The following is a 17,536-nucleotide window of genomic DNA, read 5'->3' on the forward strand; positions in this document are numbered from 1 at the left end:
TCTGCTTGGAGAATAAAGATGGAGATGGTTGCTTCAGCTCGCTCTCTGCTGGGCTGCTGAGGGTGGTTAGCGGGGAGTCTGAGGAGTGGATCCAGGGGGAGTTTGAGGGGATGTGCAGGCTCCCTGTGGAGCGGTGGTGGGCAGGTGGGCTGCGAGAGCCACGTCTCCCCTTTGAATGGCTCCCTCCTCCTGCATCTTTGGAGGCTCTGCAGGATGTTTTGGGCTTGGGTTGACTGATGGAGATCAGATTCCCTGCTCCCTTTTCCCCCGCTTTTCCTTTCTCTGCTTTCCTAGTGGGTCCTGCCTGTTGGGGAGAAACACAGAGTGATCATTTATTTGATCACAAATGTTGTCTTTACCTGCCAATAAGTGTCTCGAGTGCATCATTCTATAATCATTTAATAAATATAATAGATACTCACTCCAGTCTTGTCCTCTTCCTCCTTCTCTGCGTTCTCTTGTTGGGTCAGGGACAGCTTCCGGCCTTTCTTCAGCCAAGAGTTTGGGTGGAGGCCCCTGCATCCTTTTAAGGTGCCCCAGTTGAGTGCCTCCTTGGGTGGGGAGCCTGGATGTCCACTAGAGGGCAGAGCAGGGCTTATAGAGGAGGGAGCAGAGACAGGGGGGTAGCTGGGAGGGAGCTGGGTCTTGATTGGGTGAAGCCCTCGTCGGGTGGCCCAGGTGTGATCACTGATGTCTGAGTCGAGAGAGTCCAGGGAGGAGCGGGTAGCTGTGGGGGAGTTTGGGCTGGAAGAGAGGCTGGGGGACCTCAAAGCTGCTGACCTCAGGGTCAACGCCAGCTCATCTTCTGCCTCCTTACCATGGAGACCATCACTTCTCCCGGACACACACGGGCGAAACTTAGCCACATATTTTATCGCAGGCTCTGAGCAGCGCCGCGGTCTTTGCAGGGACACAGAGTCCAGGGTCGGTGCATCCTGGGTGGAGCTTGAGAAGTCTGCATCCTGCCTCCTGCCGCTGGTTCTCCCCTGCAGGTGTAGCTTCAGCCCCTGCAGGCTTTCAGTGTTGGCCTGCAGTGAATCCGGGTCTGTGTCCGGCTCACAGTCGCTGAGCGTGAGGATGGAGTCCAGGCTGCCTTGTAGAGGTTTGGCTCTGCTGCGCCGTGGGCTGCAGAAACCCGGCGAGCCGCTGACGTCCAGCTCGTTCTCCAGACTGTCGTAGGACGAGTCCGTCAGAGGGTACAGCCACGACTCTGAGGACGAAGAGGGATGCATACAGAGAACTGTGAAAACCTTTCGCTGATGGTGCTCAGTTGAACTATAGGAAACTGTTTTCTTTCCCCTCGTTATATTTCTGTTGTTTCTGTACCTGATCCCATCTCGTCAGTGAGTCTTTGTGGCGGCCCTCCGAACAGGGAGCAGGGATCCTCTCCCAAAATCAGCTGACAGTGCTCGATCATGAACTTCACCAGCTCACAAACCTGCGGCACACATGGGGAACAATGGGAGTTCAATCATAACAAGTGTAACAAATATTTTGCAATGTTAACTATTTCCAATGTTCAAGCTTTCCAAGGCTGATCAGGGATCAACACAAATATTCTTTTCAAAAACAACATCAGTGTGAGTGATATCCCCAATCATCAAAGCCATTCAGGCAATAAAAACTCAAATACGCTGTAAAATGTTTTGAATATAATGTGCATTTTTGATAGTATTTACAAGGCAAACTCTAAAGAGTATCATGACACAATTATGACTCAGGATAGCACATAGAGGCCCTTCTCTCCCCCCAAAAAAAGGGGGGAACATTTATTGAAAAGGAAACTTAAAAATTGATTGAAACTAAATAAATCTTGATTATTTTTTGTTTAAAATTGCTCCTTTAGGTGATCCCATTACATAGAAGTGTGCCTTTACTATTTTACTGGATCAAGCTATGAATTTCAAATGTTTTTATTCCTTTTATTTCAATATGTGAGAGTGCAGGGAGTCCTGACAAAAGGCCAGCTGCGGTTAATAAGCTAAAGGTTGAAATGTGGTCCTTATTGTTTCTAAAAATGGCAACTTTTCATGACTTTTATGACCTGCAGACAAAGCTCACACACCTCTCTTTGTTACTGAGCCGTGACGTGGTTCACAAACACTGATTTAATTGTGTTGCAACATTACAACAACCCTGGGTGTCCGAGTCAAAATAGCAAGCGACCAACTGTATCTCCATCTGGGTCAAATTCCTCAAAGCATTAGCAGTCAGTAATATTTCCTCCCACTCTCTCACCCTCTTGGTTCCCTCTCCCTCCACCTCAGGGCTGCATGGCGCTCCAGGAGCCCAGAGCATGCTGGGAGCGATGCACACGGACAAATTGAAGCTGGTCATCTGGTTTTCCTCGGCGTTGCCCTGGATGCCGCGCAGCATGGCTAACAGGTAGCGGAGCAGCAGGCCGTTTTCTCTGGGAAGCCGTGAAATCATCCTGCAGGAAAACAGTCTTTCATTTGTATGTATTTATTTATTATAGCATGCTATTGTTTTATTCCAGTAGATTATGCACCTCTTTACATCCTGTAACTGCTCCTCCTCCTCCTCCTCTTCTTCCAGCACGTCCATCCACTCTTCATGCAGCTCACAACACAACAAGCTGCTCGGGATGCTGCGCAAGAAATCCTGAAGACAAGCAAACATCACATTTAATAAACCTCTGCCTTAGCTTCTAGGTTAAGTGAATTCATTTTTATACTTGGAATACTTCAAGTGTTCACGCGCACGATTAAACTGTAGCTGTAGGGTAATAAGTGAGCCTTGTGTACAGAAGCTCTCTGCAGATAATAATAAGAGATCTTAATCCAGATTACACTAACAAGTCATTCTAGAGCCTCTGCTTGTTCTGCTAACGTAGCTGCACGGGATGATACACAGAGCGGATTTAACCTACAGATGTGGGTCAATTAGCTCACAAACAACATGACGCTACCATGACATGTGTTGCTATGACGCTTTATTAAATATTGCAGTGCAAATAAAGCACTTTTTCTATTCTCTATTGATGTTTAAACATACACACATGCTGATAGCATGGTGGGGGGTCATTTTCCCCCCAAAAAACCAAGAATATTTAAGATTAAAGTCGTAAAAATAGCAACAAAAAACTACAAATTATGAGAAAATTATGAAATATTCCCTGAGATAATAAGTCTTTGATTAATAAGAAGTAAATCTCACAAATTCACGATAAAAGAACTCGCCGTGTATTATGCCAACAGCAGATAAGCAATTAATCAAATTACACTTTTCACTCTGATTTGGCATTAAGGAAATACTCGTGATTTGAATAATGGTATTTGATATATTACTTTGAAGACTCCGGCGATGAGGAAGACGTGGTCTCGTGTCAGAGGAAGATGAACCTCTCCGCTGTCCAGTGAGTCGCGAAGCTCCCGGACGGCCCGAGCCCCCGCGGCCGCCGGAAATCCCCCGCGTCCACGAACCCTCGTGGTACAGGAACGCCATCATGTCCTGGAGAGGGAGAGCCGTGTAATTCAGTGTTCCTTCATCCATCTTTAAATTATGATATTATAATGGAGTGCAACCAAAGATAACATATATTTTAAATAAATAAAACCATTAAATTCCATTTTATTGTATTTATTACTTTATATGTTACTTTTTAATGTGTGTTTATGCATATATGTGTTGATATATATTATTATTTGCATTTCTCTTTTGTATATTTGTAAAGTCCTCTGTAAGGGAATGTTCTTCTTTGACAAAAAATGCATAAAAGTCTAAAAAAAAAACAATGATTTCCCGTGAGAAAGAAGGATAAACCAGCTATGACTGACTGAAACACTCCTCTCGTTGTTCCCACTCACCATCACAGGTTTCGGCAGAGCGTCCTCCACGCAGACGGCGCTCAGCGGCTGGGAGAACAGGATGCCGCGGGGCCCGCTGGCGAGGGACAGCTCGTTCAGGTGAGGGGAAGAGCCTCGCCAGAAAGCCCAGGTGATGAGGGAGCGCCTCCTTTTAAACGGCTTCTGAGACCAATCTGAGAAGGAGGACATGGTATCCCACAATGCATTAGCAAATCTGGACGACTTAGGGTCAAGAAAAAGGCAGAAATCTAATTGTACTTATCAGAGTCATCTTTTTGTATTAGATTATTCTACATGTTTGATGAAGAAAGGAAAGGGTGCTTCCTTTTCTAAATAGATATTGAGCTCACCTGTAGGTTCACGCTGTGTTTCCACGAGTCGAGGCTTCATAATGAACTGGCACTGCTTGTACACCTGCATCTGCTCCACCTGTCTGTCTGCGGCCTTGCCTCCCCCACCCTGAGACACCCCCGGTCTCACATGACTCATCTGGATACTGAAGGGAAACTCATGACCTGAGAGGGAGGACAAGAGGCATTATCACTCCCCTGCAGGCTTGGTAGGAAAAACATGGATAACACCACGGCAGCACACACACTGTGACCTCTCGCGTTCACCCTGCAGGGGCTGCATTACACAACACACACTCTTCTCTGCGAATGAATGGTGCTAGTGTGTCTAAAAAAAAACATCTCACCCCCGTGTCAGCGCTTAGAGTGTCTCAAACTTTCTCAGCAGAAGCGAACAGAAAAAGCTGAAGACTCAAACTCGGTCCTCACTTACTGACCTATCAGAGGATAGGGGGCGTTGTCCCTCTTGGAGATGACCCACAGCTGGAAGTCTTTCACATTTCCCTGAGCCAAACACAGACAGAGATAGTCAGAAAAACACTCGGGGAACAAGATGCCTAAGAACCCACACAGCCGGTCCTGCAGGGGAGGAATACTTTTGAGGGTCGGAGATGTAAAAACAGTGGAATTATCTTCAGCTGTGGGTTTATATCACATGCAGCTTGCACACGAGCTGAAAATCGGCTGCAGGGCTTCTGTGAAACCCTCAGTTGGTCTAAGTTGCACAGCACGGTTGATTGTGTTGTAAATAATCTGTCTAAAAAAGATCTGCTCTTTTAACCTTTTGACCAATTTAACTTTAATTTAGTAGTACATGTAGCATGGAGCTTTCCTGCTTTTCTCAGTTTTAAATCCTATTAAACGGATTATGTTTGGGGGTAGGATTGATAAAACAAGACACCTAAAGATATTAAGGACTTTGAGAAACCTGGATCTGTATTTTAGGAGATAAAACACACAATGGAAAGCACACCTGCAGGTTTACATAATGTACACATATCTAATCATAAATGCAGCAGTGTCAGGTAATTTAAGTAACCTTACATAAATATGATCAATATGTGATATTTCTTCACTCACTATGATGCCAAACTGCTGCAGGGCCAGGCGGATCACCTCATTGGCTGAATCAGAGTTGCTGACAGGAAGCGTCTTGGTCTGATCGGGGTAGAAAGACATATTGACAAACTGTGAGGAGAGAGAGCCGAGACAAGAAGTAACTACAGTTATGGATCAGTGTTGCAGAACGTACAATAGCAAAGGTATTGATGCCCTTCCCGTAGACCCTCAGAGGAATGGTTTTAGGTTCTTCCTTCTCCTTCTCTTCTTTTATCCGACTGGAAAGGAAGCAGAGAGGAAGCTTTACTCGTCTCTCATCTCACAGACTGGATGGACACACTTTATGTTTATGCATGGAGGCTGACTTTACCTTTTGAGAAGGGAGAGCCACCTCTCCTTCTGTTCTGCTGAGCTGAGGAGAGCATGGAGAAGATGTTACTCATTTCAGAATAGGGCGTTTCCTGTCTGTTGTCTGAGCATTTTATCATGTGTGTGTTACCTAAACATGGCCACACAGTTACAGGTGGGCCAGCCCATGACAAAGCTCCTCTCTGGATTGGTGCTCCCCTCACACACCTCGTCCATGCAGCCTGCCGTCCACATCTCACACACACACACCTGCGCCTTCTGCTTGAAGTGATTGGCTGATCTGGGAATGCAGAGGAAGGCACCAAACTTAAGACGCAGGACTTAACCCTAATCAGCTCTGAAGGACGAGAGGTGAAAATGTTCCCCCACTTACTTGGCTTTGGCGATCACCATCATGTCGCTGAACAGGAAGAGGTGTCTGTCCTGAGTCTGCATCCCTGTCTTCAGCTGAGCATGTCCGTGGAGAAGGAAGGACCTATCAGAGCCGGAGAGGAGGGACTGGACCAATGAGCAGCTCTCAGGACACACAGGAACCAGGAAGCTGTCTCTGGAATAGGGCGGCAAAGAAGTGACAGGTTTTTATTTGATGCAGCTGATAAACATACTTACAAATAGCACATTTAATTCAGTTACTTCATTAAAGTGAGATTCAATGGGTGCTTTGGAAGGCGGTGATATGTGAGCTGTCACTTTGGATAAACCATCAACTTAATGAGATGGAATTGAATTACTGAAACTCCATCGCAGACCACGTTTCATATCAGCCAAAAGTTTTTTCATCCAAACTAAATATTTACAGCTGAAAATTGTGATGAAGGAAGGAAGGTATTAGAGGCTAAAGATCTTCTCAGAAATGTATTATCAGGTTTAAATACTAGATTGCACCTGAGCCCTACATCCTGCTTACGGGTTAAAAAGTCATATTTTTAAATTGACAGAATTACAATATTTATAATAGCCAGAACAAAAATGTGATTTTCAACTTGTTTGGTTTCAGGAAAAGCTTAAAATAGTTATGTTTCAATCAAAATCACTACATGTCTCCTTTAAAACATACCCCAAAAACAAACATTTAGCATGAAACACATCCTGCAACCAACAGGAAATACCCATAAAAAAGAATAACTCTATAAACATTGAACAATAAAGAGGAATGAATAGATGAAGTAAGTAAGACGAATCCTAAAATGTATATATATATTAAATATTACATTTATTTTCTATCCTTCTATTTTACTTTTGTCTTTTTTTTTAAGGATTATTTATTAAAACATGTTCCTTTGTATTTTTTATAAAGTCACTTTTATGCAACTTCAGCCACGAGTGCCTCTGATGAGACCTCTTATAAGGAGATGTTTTGAGGTACAGTGTTGGGTTATCAGTTTGGCGGTGACGTCGCAGACCTAATCCACCCCGTCTCTTATGATGCCAGAGTGCCTCTCTCTGATTAGATTATTCACTTCAGATCTGTGACTCTCCGCCTCATCGTGAAATACAAAACATCTCCCAAATTCTGACATGTATGAACATTGAGTTTGCATGATCCACTTTGACTCGTCCCTGGCGTCGATAGAGCTTGATAAGGGATGAAAGGACTCTTGCATGTAAATGGGATTTATGTGAGTCATGTGTGCCGTATGGGTTCAGGTCGGGGAATCTGCAGATTCTGAAAGTCAAATCTAAACAGGGACAGAAAAGCCTTAAATATATGGTTTTCCCAGGTTTGTATTTCTCCAAGGAGGTGTCTTTTCATATTTCAGGGTCATGTCTTATAACTTTTTCCACACTTGACTGAGCATTACGTGCAGAGGAAAAGTCTAGGGTCCAAGGGTAAGGGTCAGAGGGTGTTTTTTAACGAGGTTACTTCTACTTCACTTTCCCTGTCTGCACGTTAAAGACAGGGCTATTAATAGATGCCTGATCCTCTGATAAGTCTGTTTGCAGGAGGATTATCTATCTGAGTCGATTCAACACCTCGCTGAGGGGTTGTTTCTGACTGCGTGTGTGTGTGTCTGTAGATTCAGAGTTTTGTTTAGCCTCTGTTAAAGTGAGCTGGATAATTTTAGAGCTTGACCTATTCACCCGGTTAAACCCTGCTGGTACATTTCCTGACAATGATTGAAGGTGGACTTACAACATGAACACAATCAAGAGGACTTAAAGGTGCAACGTGTGCATCAAGTGTAAACAATTGAGTATTTCAATGTGTTTTGCAGTACCTGGAGATAGTCTTGGACCTGATGAGAGCCTTGGAGAGGACCAGAGACGGGGCAGACTGCCGCCGATAACTCTGAGACTTCATCCGCTAAAATCAGACAAAAACACACAATTAGTTAATGCAAATCAAAATGTACCTCACCACTGTAATGTGTGTGAAGGGTGTATGTATCCATGTGGAACAGAAAGTCACCTGAACTCAGTTTGCAGGTCTTTTTTTTGCAGGAAAACAATGAAATATTTGATTTCCGATGACCAATATTCATACCGAATGAAGGAAGAAGGAATGAAGTGTAGTGTTTAGACGTCCAATTTACCATTTCTGATTATCATTACGATAGCACTTAACTGAATCTTTAATGTGCGTCAATTTAGAAGACAGAAAAAGTGCATTAACTTCTGAATTTGGCTTAAAAACTACATTTAACACCTCTTCATGAATCCCATATAAACGTCAAGATAAAAGCCTAAAAACACGTTGAATCACCTCGAGCATTTATCTAACCCGCACAACTCAAAAGGCTCCAATCCCACAAAGAGCGGAGGGTCAGACCCTTTTTTTTAATGTCGTGTTTGCACTTTCCTCATCCGTTAACACATCCATCACGGCGCTGGGACCGAGTGTGGCCTCCAAAAGGACGGGAACGTCCGATTGAAACAGGAGAATTTAAACACGGAGGAATGTCGGGGCATGAAGATTAACCAGGTGACAACATAGAGCAGTCTGTAGGACGTCCAGCCTCATCTGTCTCTGCCGTGGCTCCCCTGACCTCTCTCACACTTCATCTGCACCGTGCACACATGTGTGAAAACTGTGACGCTCGTATAGGAATTGAATCTGTCTGTTGGATGTGAGTGTAAAACTAGGTGACAGAGAGCCATTACATAACCATTGTTATGTGTCCGATTAACACACTGTGTCGTCGTCACCTAATACCTATTATGATGAGTAAAGTCATTTGTAAAGACAGGTAATCCGTTTTTAAGATGTGCTTTGAGGATATACATTACTCTTCATCACACTTTATGAAGTAAATGTATTTTAACTCTTTAATATATGAAGGTAGAAACCTCCCCAATTACAAACTATTTCTAGGGAGCAAGAAACATAAATAAGAACAGTTTTAATTCAATAAAAAATAAAACAAAAGGAATGAAAAAAAAAAAGAACTGGAAGTAAAACAGGATTAAATACAACATGCTTTTGAGTGTTCTGCATGTTGTACCATGGCATGTTGTAGTCAAACCGACTGGGTTTGTCATTAGTTTTGCATTAATTAAAACCTGAGGGACTCAAGGATGTTATTACAACATATCCGTAGAGGATTATGAACATTGTGATCCAGTCTGGACAAACGGCATGACATTAAATTCACTCATGTGTGCGTGGGGCGTCATAAACTTTCAGCCTAACAGAATCAAAAGCTCCACAGTGAGAAAAGATCAATCCCATCTCCACACATTTTTGACACTTCACAGTGTAATATCATTGATTTAGCAAGGGTCACACGCTGGTGAGACATTCCTCACTCTGCAGCCACAACATATATACTTTTCACTGCTTAGAATAAACTAACATGAACTCACAGCCAGGGTTAATGTTGGGAAACACACCTACTGACTGCTTTAGGACTCAAAGCATGTTAAAGGATATTTAACTTTGTGCCACGGGCTTTTTTACAAAACCAATGCACCATAAACACCCTTATTATGATGCATCTGATTATAGTACAGACTGTTTTACAGCAATCTAAAATGATGCTCATGTATTAACAGCCTGGAAACTACAACACTCCGAGGGACAAACGTCATTATTGAATGCTTTGTAATGTGGTATGATTCAATTCTGACCATTAAGTTGATAAAACCTAACTTCTTATATATAAGACTCTTCATAAATGCTTATATTAAACTACAATAACATTGTTTATGGTTGTTATTTGTTATTCTGTACATCATCCTCCTCAGGACACAATGCACCCTTCATCTTTCTGCAACATTATTTAGTAACACTGACATACCCGTGTGATGTCCTGCTGCTGCTGTGGAGACATGTCGTCCATCAGCCTCCAAACTCACTGTCCCGCCGCCCTCAGGTGATGCAGCGGGGAGGGGAATCCCATTAACGCGCTCCGTCGCCGGGGGAAAGCAACCATCCCAACACCAGCGCGTTTTAGAAGTCACTGGAAACTTTTTTTGGTCTGGTGCGTAAAATGGACGTGATCTGCGAGGAGGGGAAACACGTTTTTAAAAAAGTGAGAACACAGGTATCTCCTTCTCTTTACCATCCATGCAAGGCTGTGCTGTAACCGAAAGCACCTCCTGTCTGGATTATCAGTCACTGTGCCACCTCTTAATGCGTCTTTACGCACCGAAGGGAGGCGGTGCCAGTACGCTGCAAAAAATAGGTCCGTCTATTTTTAACCAAATTGCTCCATTCAATCTGCGCGGGCAATCAGATTTACCTTTAAACAAACAAGTCAAAAGGAGGTTTATTAGGTAAGGTTGGATGTTTCCTTTGGAGATTACGTTGTATTAAGACGTCCATGCAGTAGATCAAAAATAGACTTATTAATGGATCAATCCGCAAATCATTGTTGCCTATTAGCAGAAACAAGATCCTGTTTGTAGATTAGACTCTCTAAAAACATACATTTATTAACTTATCCTCAGAATAATATTAATTATCATTATATTTGGGTACAATTACATTTGCAAGGCTTCTCTTGGTGTGGTTAAATACAAACAAATAAATAAAAGCAGCCATAAAAACTGCGTTTGTTATCTGCGGATGGGGGAGTGTGTCACAGTCACAGTTATTTAAGAAGGGAACACCTATACACTCAAACAATCACATAAAATACATATATGTATAGCTTAAGGATAATTAGAGGCTGGAAAAGGTATGAAAAACAAACCCTAAACGATTGATTTTCTTCCATTTCCATTTGACCTATCAGTTTATCCTGTGACTTTTGTCATATTTTTCAAACATGCAAGCCCAGTTTGCAGCAAAAGCAAGGATGACCACAGTCTATAATACATATATACAGACAAAAATAATAAATAGACCTTGTATTTACTACAATGTACACATTTAACCATCCATACAGATGCACAAGGATTCCTGGGAACATGTTCCAGCGGTTATTTGGACGGGTGATCAGATTAGGGGTCTGATGCTCGCTGTCAGTAGATTAGCTGCAGGCTGAAGCCACATTATTAGATTCAGTGTCTCTGAGAAACTGAGTGCAATGTAGGCCAAAAGGTTGTAATGTAGGACACATTCACAACATAAATTAAGTGATTAACTCCACAAAGAGACATCTTTGATCTGTGAGGCAGATACTGATGTCCCACAGCTGTAATTATTGAATAATGGCATTAATGTACGACCCTATCTCAGGAAACATCGAGGAAGGAAACACAAAAGGACAAATGACTGTTACCCCAACATCGATTGTCCTTCTGGAAAGTGGGCCACAAACTGGGCTAAAGCAGAACAAGGCCAGAGAGTGAAGACATGGAGTATTCATTCCCCAAATTGGCCACAATCAGCCCCGTTAAAAGTGGATCACTTCAATGATTACCTTCCCTCGTGTTGGTAATGAGCAGCCTTGGGCATGGCAAAGAAAAGCAGCACGCCCCCCCCCCCCTTCGCCGGCACCAAAATGTCCTGCTACAAACAGACTTTTTCCACCCCTAAAGCTGAATCAGTGAGTGTCATGTTAATATTTCATTCTTCTAAAACAGCACATTTGAAACATTGCTTACAAACACAAAAGGTGATACAGGTTCTTCTGTTTCTCTACAAATGGACCCAAAAGTCTGGAAAAAAGCAAATCATCAAACAATCATCTTTGTACATCAATCAGAGGCATGACCTAGTTATCAAACCTAACGTTTGAGTTTGTACTTTAGTTCCCTTTAACAACATCCAATGTGATTCATAATTTATAGTAGGAGAGGTATCTACAAAGCATCGATGTTTGTACTATCTTTCAGAGGCATCGACAGCGCTATGGTTTCACTCATCATCTTTATTTAAGTTTGAAATCTACCTGTGATGTTTTACATTTGTCACAAAATAATTTAAGTCAATATGTTGTTTAGATTTCCGCCAGCTTAACCACGGACACTTCTTTGTCTTCTTGCAAGCCAGATGATTGTCCTGGACTTAGTGCTGACTCAGTAACCCTGTCTCTACTGACATTATGCACCTCACCATCTTTGTTTTTGGAACCAGAAGCACTTTCAAAATATAATGCAATCCATCCTGTAATCAGACCGGGTGTGTCTGTGAGTATTTACCATTTTTTTCACGGGACACACTCAGGACCTATAAGAGACAAGAGAGAAGACAGTTTAAAACTGAAGTACTGTGCAGCACTGAGCATGACACTGAAAGTGGCTGAATGATGTGGTTTCAAATAGCCTCTGAAATATTCATAAAGTGGACAGGCACAATCTGCAGTAACCAATAAACTGGTTGATCCTCATCAGGTGACACAAGTTACATCTTAGCAATCAGCAAATATTAATACTGATTCCAGGCAGTGCCGGCGCTAAGGGGGGGCATTCGAGGGCCGTGCCCCCCCTAGCGGTCATTGATGCCCCTCCTACCAGCTGTGAAGCATATTCTCGATCTGTCACAATCGACTATAATTGACGCTGAGTTCGAAGTTGCTAAAGAGTTTTTAATGTCACAAAAGCAAGCAAGCCCCCCCCCCCCCCCCCCGCCAATGACCCAATGCCCCTCCAGTAGATCTGCTCTGGCGCCGACTCTGATTCCAGGAAATAGAGGAGCCATTCCTTATGAAGGACCAGCTATTCCCAATTATTAAGGATGAGTGATTCACACAAAGCTACGATACATGCACAGACTGAACCATCGACTTTCCCCTCAAAATGCAAAACAAATAGATAATAAACTGCTCTCAATTTCCCTAAACATTCTTCTGTAGGATAGAATTCGGCACACACACTAGATAGATATAAAGACAGACAGATGTGAGTGTGTTTCACTGTGGAAAGGGAAGGAATAAAATAATTGAAGTGCCCAGATCAAGTGAAAAAAAGAGATTGCTTGGTCAAGAATAAGAGCACACACACACACACACGTTTGCTACCACTATCTCCCTCAAAATGTCAAATGCTTTTTTCTACATTTAAAAAGGTGGAACTGCGAGAATCAGAGGCCAACTTATTGCAACTACTCAAAAGAAAAGAGACTCAGAAGCTTGAAAATAAGGACTTTTTTCTACATTTAATAAATAACGTTTCTTGACGGTTAATCAGATTTTGTGTTGAACTCGTTATTGCTTATATTTCCATTTCACAAGAGGACTGGATTTATACAGCATGCTGTATAAAGGAAATTACAGTACAAAACATGTAGTAACCACAAGACATTTATCAGGATCTGACTCAAACAAAACAAAAGGGTTCAGTGTACGGAGGTTTGACAAGTACTTCCAATCACAGAGACAGAATTTCCTACGAATGGTTTATTACTCTTGAACTTTTATTTAGCTCACAGTCTGTGTTTGAAGGAAGCACTCCCAGGAACATCTTTCTAATGTTACACGACTTCTCAGTTTGAGAGTCTTGTTCTCAAATGGCTTTTTAAAAATGCGACACTCAATGCAGCAGTTTCATAAAGTCTGTTCCAGACGATAGCAGCCATAGCAAATGTTCCCACATTTAGGATTCAGCAGAGGAAACAGCACCAACCGTCCCATTCAGAAACCATCTTCGGTTCAAAGATATAGAATATAAATATCGCGTTAAAAAGCACTTCATCCACAAAATAGACGCCTTAAAGTCAGACCGTGGGTCCGCTTTGTCCGGCACACATTTCCCACGGGGAGTGAAGTGGACGTACGTACGACAGAAAGAGAGGATTGGGACTGGGTCAGTCACAAAGGGAGGTTGTGTCCCGAAGAGTTAGTATCTGCGGCGTTTGTTATTTGGTCCATCAAAAGCACCCCCTACTGGACTCCCCCTCCCAAATCCTGGGCCCTGTCCAGCCTGAGGGCCCAGTGGCTGCTGTTGCTGTTGTTGTTGCTGCTGTTGTTGTTGCTGTTGCTGCTGATTTGGGGATTCAACTTCTGGTCGCCCCCCCATTGGTCCTCCCTGCGGAAACCTATCGTTCCGCTGAGGTGTCAGAGTGAGGATCCAAGTGTCGTCGTCCGAGAGCAACAGAAGTGAGCCGGGCAGACAACAGGAGAGAGGAATAAGACTATTAGTAAAGTCTACAGGTAAATTAGACAAAGCAAAATAAAACACTCTTTATTTATGCACTGTTACGAGACAATGCTCTAGACTCTATGTTTCCTGATACTTTACCATGGCTCCGTTCTCCGACATCAATGGCGACCCTATATTTGCCGTTCCCTCTGGGCCGATGGCTGCTCCCCTTCCACTCATGCCCATCATCTGACCCTGGTTACCATTGGGCCCCGGAGAGCCCTGGTTATATCCATCTGCACACAAAACAACGCAGCATTGGTTCGTTGGTGAGTCAGGGAAACGCCCCGCAAGAGACAAATACACCAACACAACATGTTTACATCAACCAGCTTTTATGATGCCCATACCTCCCATGTTACCGGCTCCACGGGGGCCCATCTCCCCACCTCTCATTTCCTGTTCTCTCTGTAGGAAGTGGACAGAACACTGAGAACACAACCAGCGAAAAGCACCATTCTTCAGCGGAGAAGCTACTATAAAAATACACATTTTCTACACAACACTGACAGAACAGGACTCTGACTGAATAATTATCATTCTGCAAAACAAAGGAACACTTACCGGTCACAGAACATGTAATTGCAATCACAGCAATTGTACATTAAGCCACATAAAATGGGCTTTATTTAGTTTTACTGACATCTAGACATCTACAAATGATTGCTGAGCAGCAGCTGAGCACTACATGGCAGCAGACAGCATTTATAGTCTTTACTAATACTTCAAATTAAATAAATCACAAACTAGAATATCACCAGAAGAAGTATGCATGCACCTTAATGTAAAATGCTTGATATGAAATGGTCAATTATATACTTCCTGATTGCAGATATGATACTATACGTATGAAAAGTGCAAACTAGATAAGCTTAGGTGTGTTTGGGATCCAGCTGTACTCACGTTGTCCGGGTAGTTTGGTTTGAATCCCTCTGCTGGACGTCTCAGGTCCTCCTGTTCTCTGTGCCTCATCATCTCCTCCTCTCTCCTCCTCCTCTCCTCTTCATGCCTGCAGCCACACCGAATAAAAACCAAGGTCAAATAAAATACCATGAACCAGTAAGAGATCGTCATGTGGGCCGTGGTTGAAAGGTTGAAGAGCACTGGTCTAGAGACAGAAAGCACACCTCATCTCTATCTGCTGTCGTCTCTGCAGCTCCTGATTGCGGAGCTCCTCCAGCCTCCTCAGCTCCTCCTGGCGCCTCATCAGATCTGGAAGAAGCCACAAAGACGATACCACATATTGAGCATCATATCAGAAGGACAGCATGCATGAATGATGGCACTTCCACAGCCCCTACCCTTTCTCATCATCATGAGCTGATGTTCGTGTTTGGCTGACTCCAGCTCGGCCTCCAGCTTCTCTTTGGCCTCTTTGATGTTCTTGTCCACCTGCTCCTTCTGCTGTTTCTCCATCTCATGGAGGGCTTTCCAGCGGGACGAGTATTCAAACTCAAAAGTCCCCGGCTGGGCAAAATGTGGCTTCAGTTCTCGCTCCCTGAGGAGGAAGACAAAGAGAAGGAAATACACTTTTCTTTACTGACAGAAAACCAGGTGCATGGTACATTTTAAGAAATCTAAACAAGTCTTTGTACTTACTTATAGTACTTGGGTGTCTTGTGCAGCAGTTTCTCAGGCTGTCCGTCCTCATCATCAAAGTGCTCTGAGGGCTCTACAATAGCTGGACAAGGTGTGCTAAAGAAAGGGAGACAACACTGAATGAATCCTGTGATATTACAAGTAAGCAATGGTTTGGTTTGAAGTAGAGCTATGGGATAATGACAGGTTCTGTAAGTTTAATAGATGTTTGTGCATGGATTTTGTCGTAGAAAATGCAGTCCTGCACTCACTTGGTCAGCAGCAGCGCTCCCTCTGTGCAGCGCTCCAGAGCTTTTCGTGCAGCCGCTTTGTTTGCAAACTCCACAATGCCTCTCCCGGTGGGACGACCGCGGTCATCTGTCACCACAATAGCCCGCTCCACCGGCCCAAACTCAGAAAACGCCTGATGAAAGAAAGGTCTTCAGATGACAGGTGTGCACAGAAATCAGCAGAAGTCTCTTTGACAAACACAAGAACCTTGTTGAGTTTCGGAAGTGTTGAAACTCTTGTCCTACCTGTTCTAGCAGCTCATTGGTCACTGCAGGCAACAGGTTGCGCACAGTCAGCGCAGAACTGTGTGTAGCGAAGCGTATCCTGATTGGTCGGTTGTTCATCACAGTCCCATCCAGCTCACATTTAGCAATCTCTGCTAGTGTCCGTGTCTCCTGGAAGACAAGGGATGCAAAGGAAAGGATGATGATACCTCAGTGAGGCACAGTGGTTTCTATCAGGGCTGAATCCTACATACATAACTTGTTGTCTTAACTTTAAGCTATTTGTGTCTTATATTTATGTTGCATGGCATTTGAGATTTGCATTGCCATAACTAAACTGTATCAACTGTGCATATGAGAATGAAACCTTTGAATTAATGAATCTTGGTCAAACATATTTCTGCAGTCAATAAAGGTTTTGTCATGTTGAATAGCTTATTCCCAATTCTCTTAGGGTTTATTTATGGCAAACACAAGATTAAAGTGTGGCTTTTGCCTGATTGTTTGTGGAGAAACACAAAACAATGAAACACACGTTTGGGAAAACAATTGAAACCACAATAAGCTGGACTTACCAAGCGAATGAAGCCGAAGCCCCTCTCTCTGTTGATAAACACCTCGCTGACATTTCCATATTTAGCAAACATATCTTTGAACTCTTCCTCGGGGATATCCACAGGCAGGTTGCCCACAAACAGCCGTGATCTCTGGGTGAAAGTCTTCTCCCCAGGCTTCCTAAAACTATTGATATCCAGGGTCATTTCATCCCGGGGTTCCTCGCTGCCTTCCCCGGCTCCTTCCGCTGGTTCGGCCGCCGGAGAAGGCTCCTCCTTCGGCTCTGGACTGTCTTTGTTCACCGGTGACTCCTCTGAGGAGTCGGTGGTGCGTAAAGCTGGTTGGGGGGAATTATTGCTTTGCATGGTCGCTTGATGCATGTTTCGGTTAGCCATTTTTGGACAAAGTTCTTGTAGAAAGCAATTAAATTAAAGACAGTTTGAGGAGGGTGTTGTGGACCAGACGGTGCACACCTCCCGATTTTCAAAAATGGCGACAGATGCGTGCGCAACCTCTTATTTTGATCCATGCGTAAATACAAAGTGCGGACACTAGGGGACCCCCTTTCAGCTATTGGGAGCTCTATAAATGTCATAATTTCCTTATTAATTAATGTGCATAAAAGGGTCTAAAACCCAAATATATTTTATGATTAAAATGAAATTTAAGAGGCTTGAAATGTATATTTGTTAAACTCCAGAAGCCTTACAGCCAGCAGGTCACGTAATGTACAAAATATCTTACAACACTCTGCAATAGAGCCACTTCTCCAACACACACTCTTTCTGTATGCTGATTGAGTTCTTGTTGCACAACG

At 43.3% G+C, this 17,536-nt stretch overlaps 2 protein-coding genes across 2 annotated transcripts in view; both read right to left on the reverse strand.

Moving 5' to 3' along the window:
• LOC134861171 (rho GTPase-activating protein 20-like) overlaps window positions 1-10,132 on the reverse strand; it is an 11,090-nt gene extending 958 nt beyond the window's left edge. The window contains 17 exon segments of the mRNA XM_063878200.1: window positions 6-304; window positions 423-1,210; window positions 1,327-1,438; window positions 2,239-2,431; window positions 2,510-2,622; window positions 3,309-3,426; window positions 3,428-3,471; window positions 3,828-4,000; window positions 4,178-4,342; window positions 4,615-4,681; window positions 5,258-5,335; window positions 5,430-5,514; window positions 5,607-5,648; window positions 5,736-5,885; window positions 5,979-6,152; window positions 7,825-7,910; window positions 9,844-10,132. Coding sequence (XP_063734270.1) covers window positions 6-304; window positions 423-1,210; window positions 1,327-1,438; window positions 2,239-2,431; window positions 2,510-2,622; window positions 3,309-3,426; window positions 3,428-3,471; window positions 3,828-4,000; window positions 4,178-4,342; window positions 4,615-4,681; window positions 5,258-5,335; window positions 5,430-5,514; window positions 5,607-5,648; window positions 5,736-5,885; window positions 5,979-6,152; window positions 7,825-7,910; window positions 9,844-9,885 — 2,729 coding nt within the window. The 5' untranslated portion in view covers window positions 9,886-10,132.
• A 2,937-nt stretch (window positions 10,133-13,069) lies between these two features.
• pspc1 (paraspeckle component 1) lies at window positions 13,070-17,203 on the reverse strand. Its single transcript, XM_063877439.1, has 10 exons — window positions 16,740-17,203; window positions 16,186-16,335; window positions 15,922-16,073; window positions 15,671-15,766; window positions 15,373-15,569; window positions 15,199-15,283; window positions 14,975-15,080; window positions 14,422-14,479; window positions 14,171-14,307; window positions 13,070-13,978 (listed from the first exon to the last, which is right to left on the reverse strand). Exons 1-10 carry the CDS (start codon window positions 17,112-17,114, stop codon window positions 13,769-13,771), a joined length of 1,566 nt encoding a protein of 521 aa, XP_063733509.1. The 5' UTR covers window positions 17,115-17,203; the 3' UTR covers window positions 13,070-13,768.
• Between the last annotated feature and the right edge of the window lie 333 nt (window positions 17,204-17,536).

This window comes from Eleginops maclovinus, chromosome 24, assembly GCF_036324505.1.
Source record: "Eleginops maclovinus isolate JMC-PN-2008 ecotype Puerto Natales chromosome 24, JC_Emac_rtc_rv5, whole genome shotgun sequence".
Lineage (NCBI taxonomy): Eukaryota > Metazoa > Chordata > Actinopteri > Perciformes > Eleginopidae > Eleginops > Eleginops maclovinus.

What these genes read in the sequence shown, in the direction of transcription:
- pspc1 (XM_063877439.1), bottom strand. Translation starts at nt 17,114, where the DNA reads ATGGCTAACCGAAACATGCATCAAGCGACCATGCAAAGCAATAATTCC. An exon ending in CGACAGCAGATAGAGATGAG is followed by an intron (nt 15,081 to 15,198) that starts GTGTGCTTTCTG and finishes GTGTGGCTGCAG; the next exon opens with GCATGAAGAGGAGAGGAGGA. An exon ending in AACCAAACTACCCGGACAAC is followed by an intron (nt 14,480 to 14,974) that starts GTGAGTACAGCT and finishes CACTTCCTACAG; the next exon opens with AGAGAACAGGAAATGAGAGG.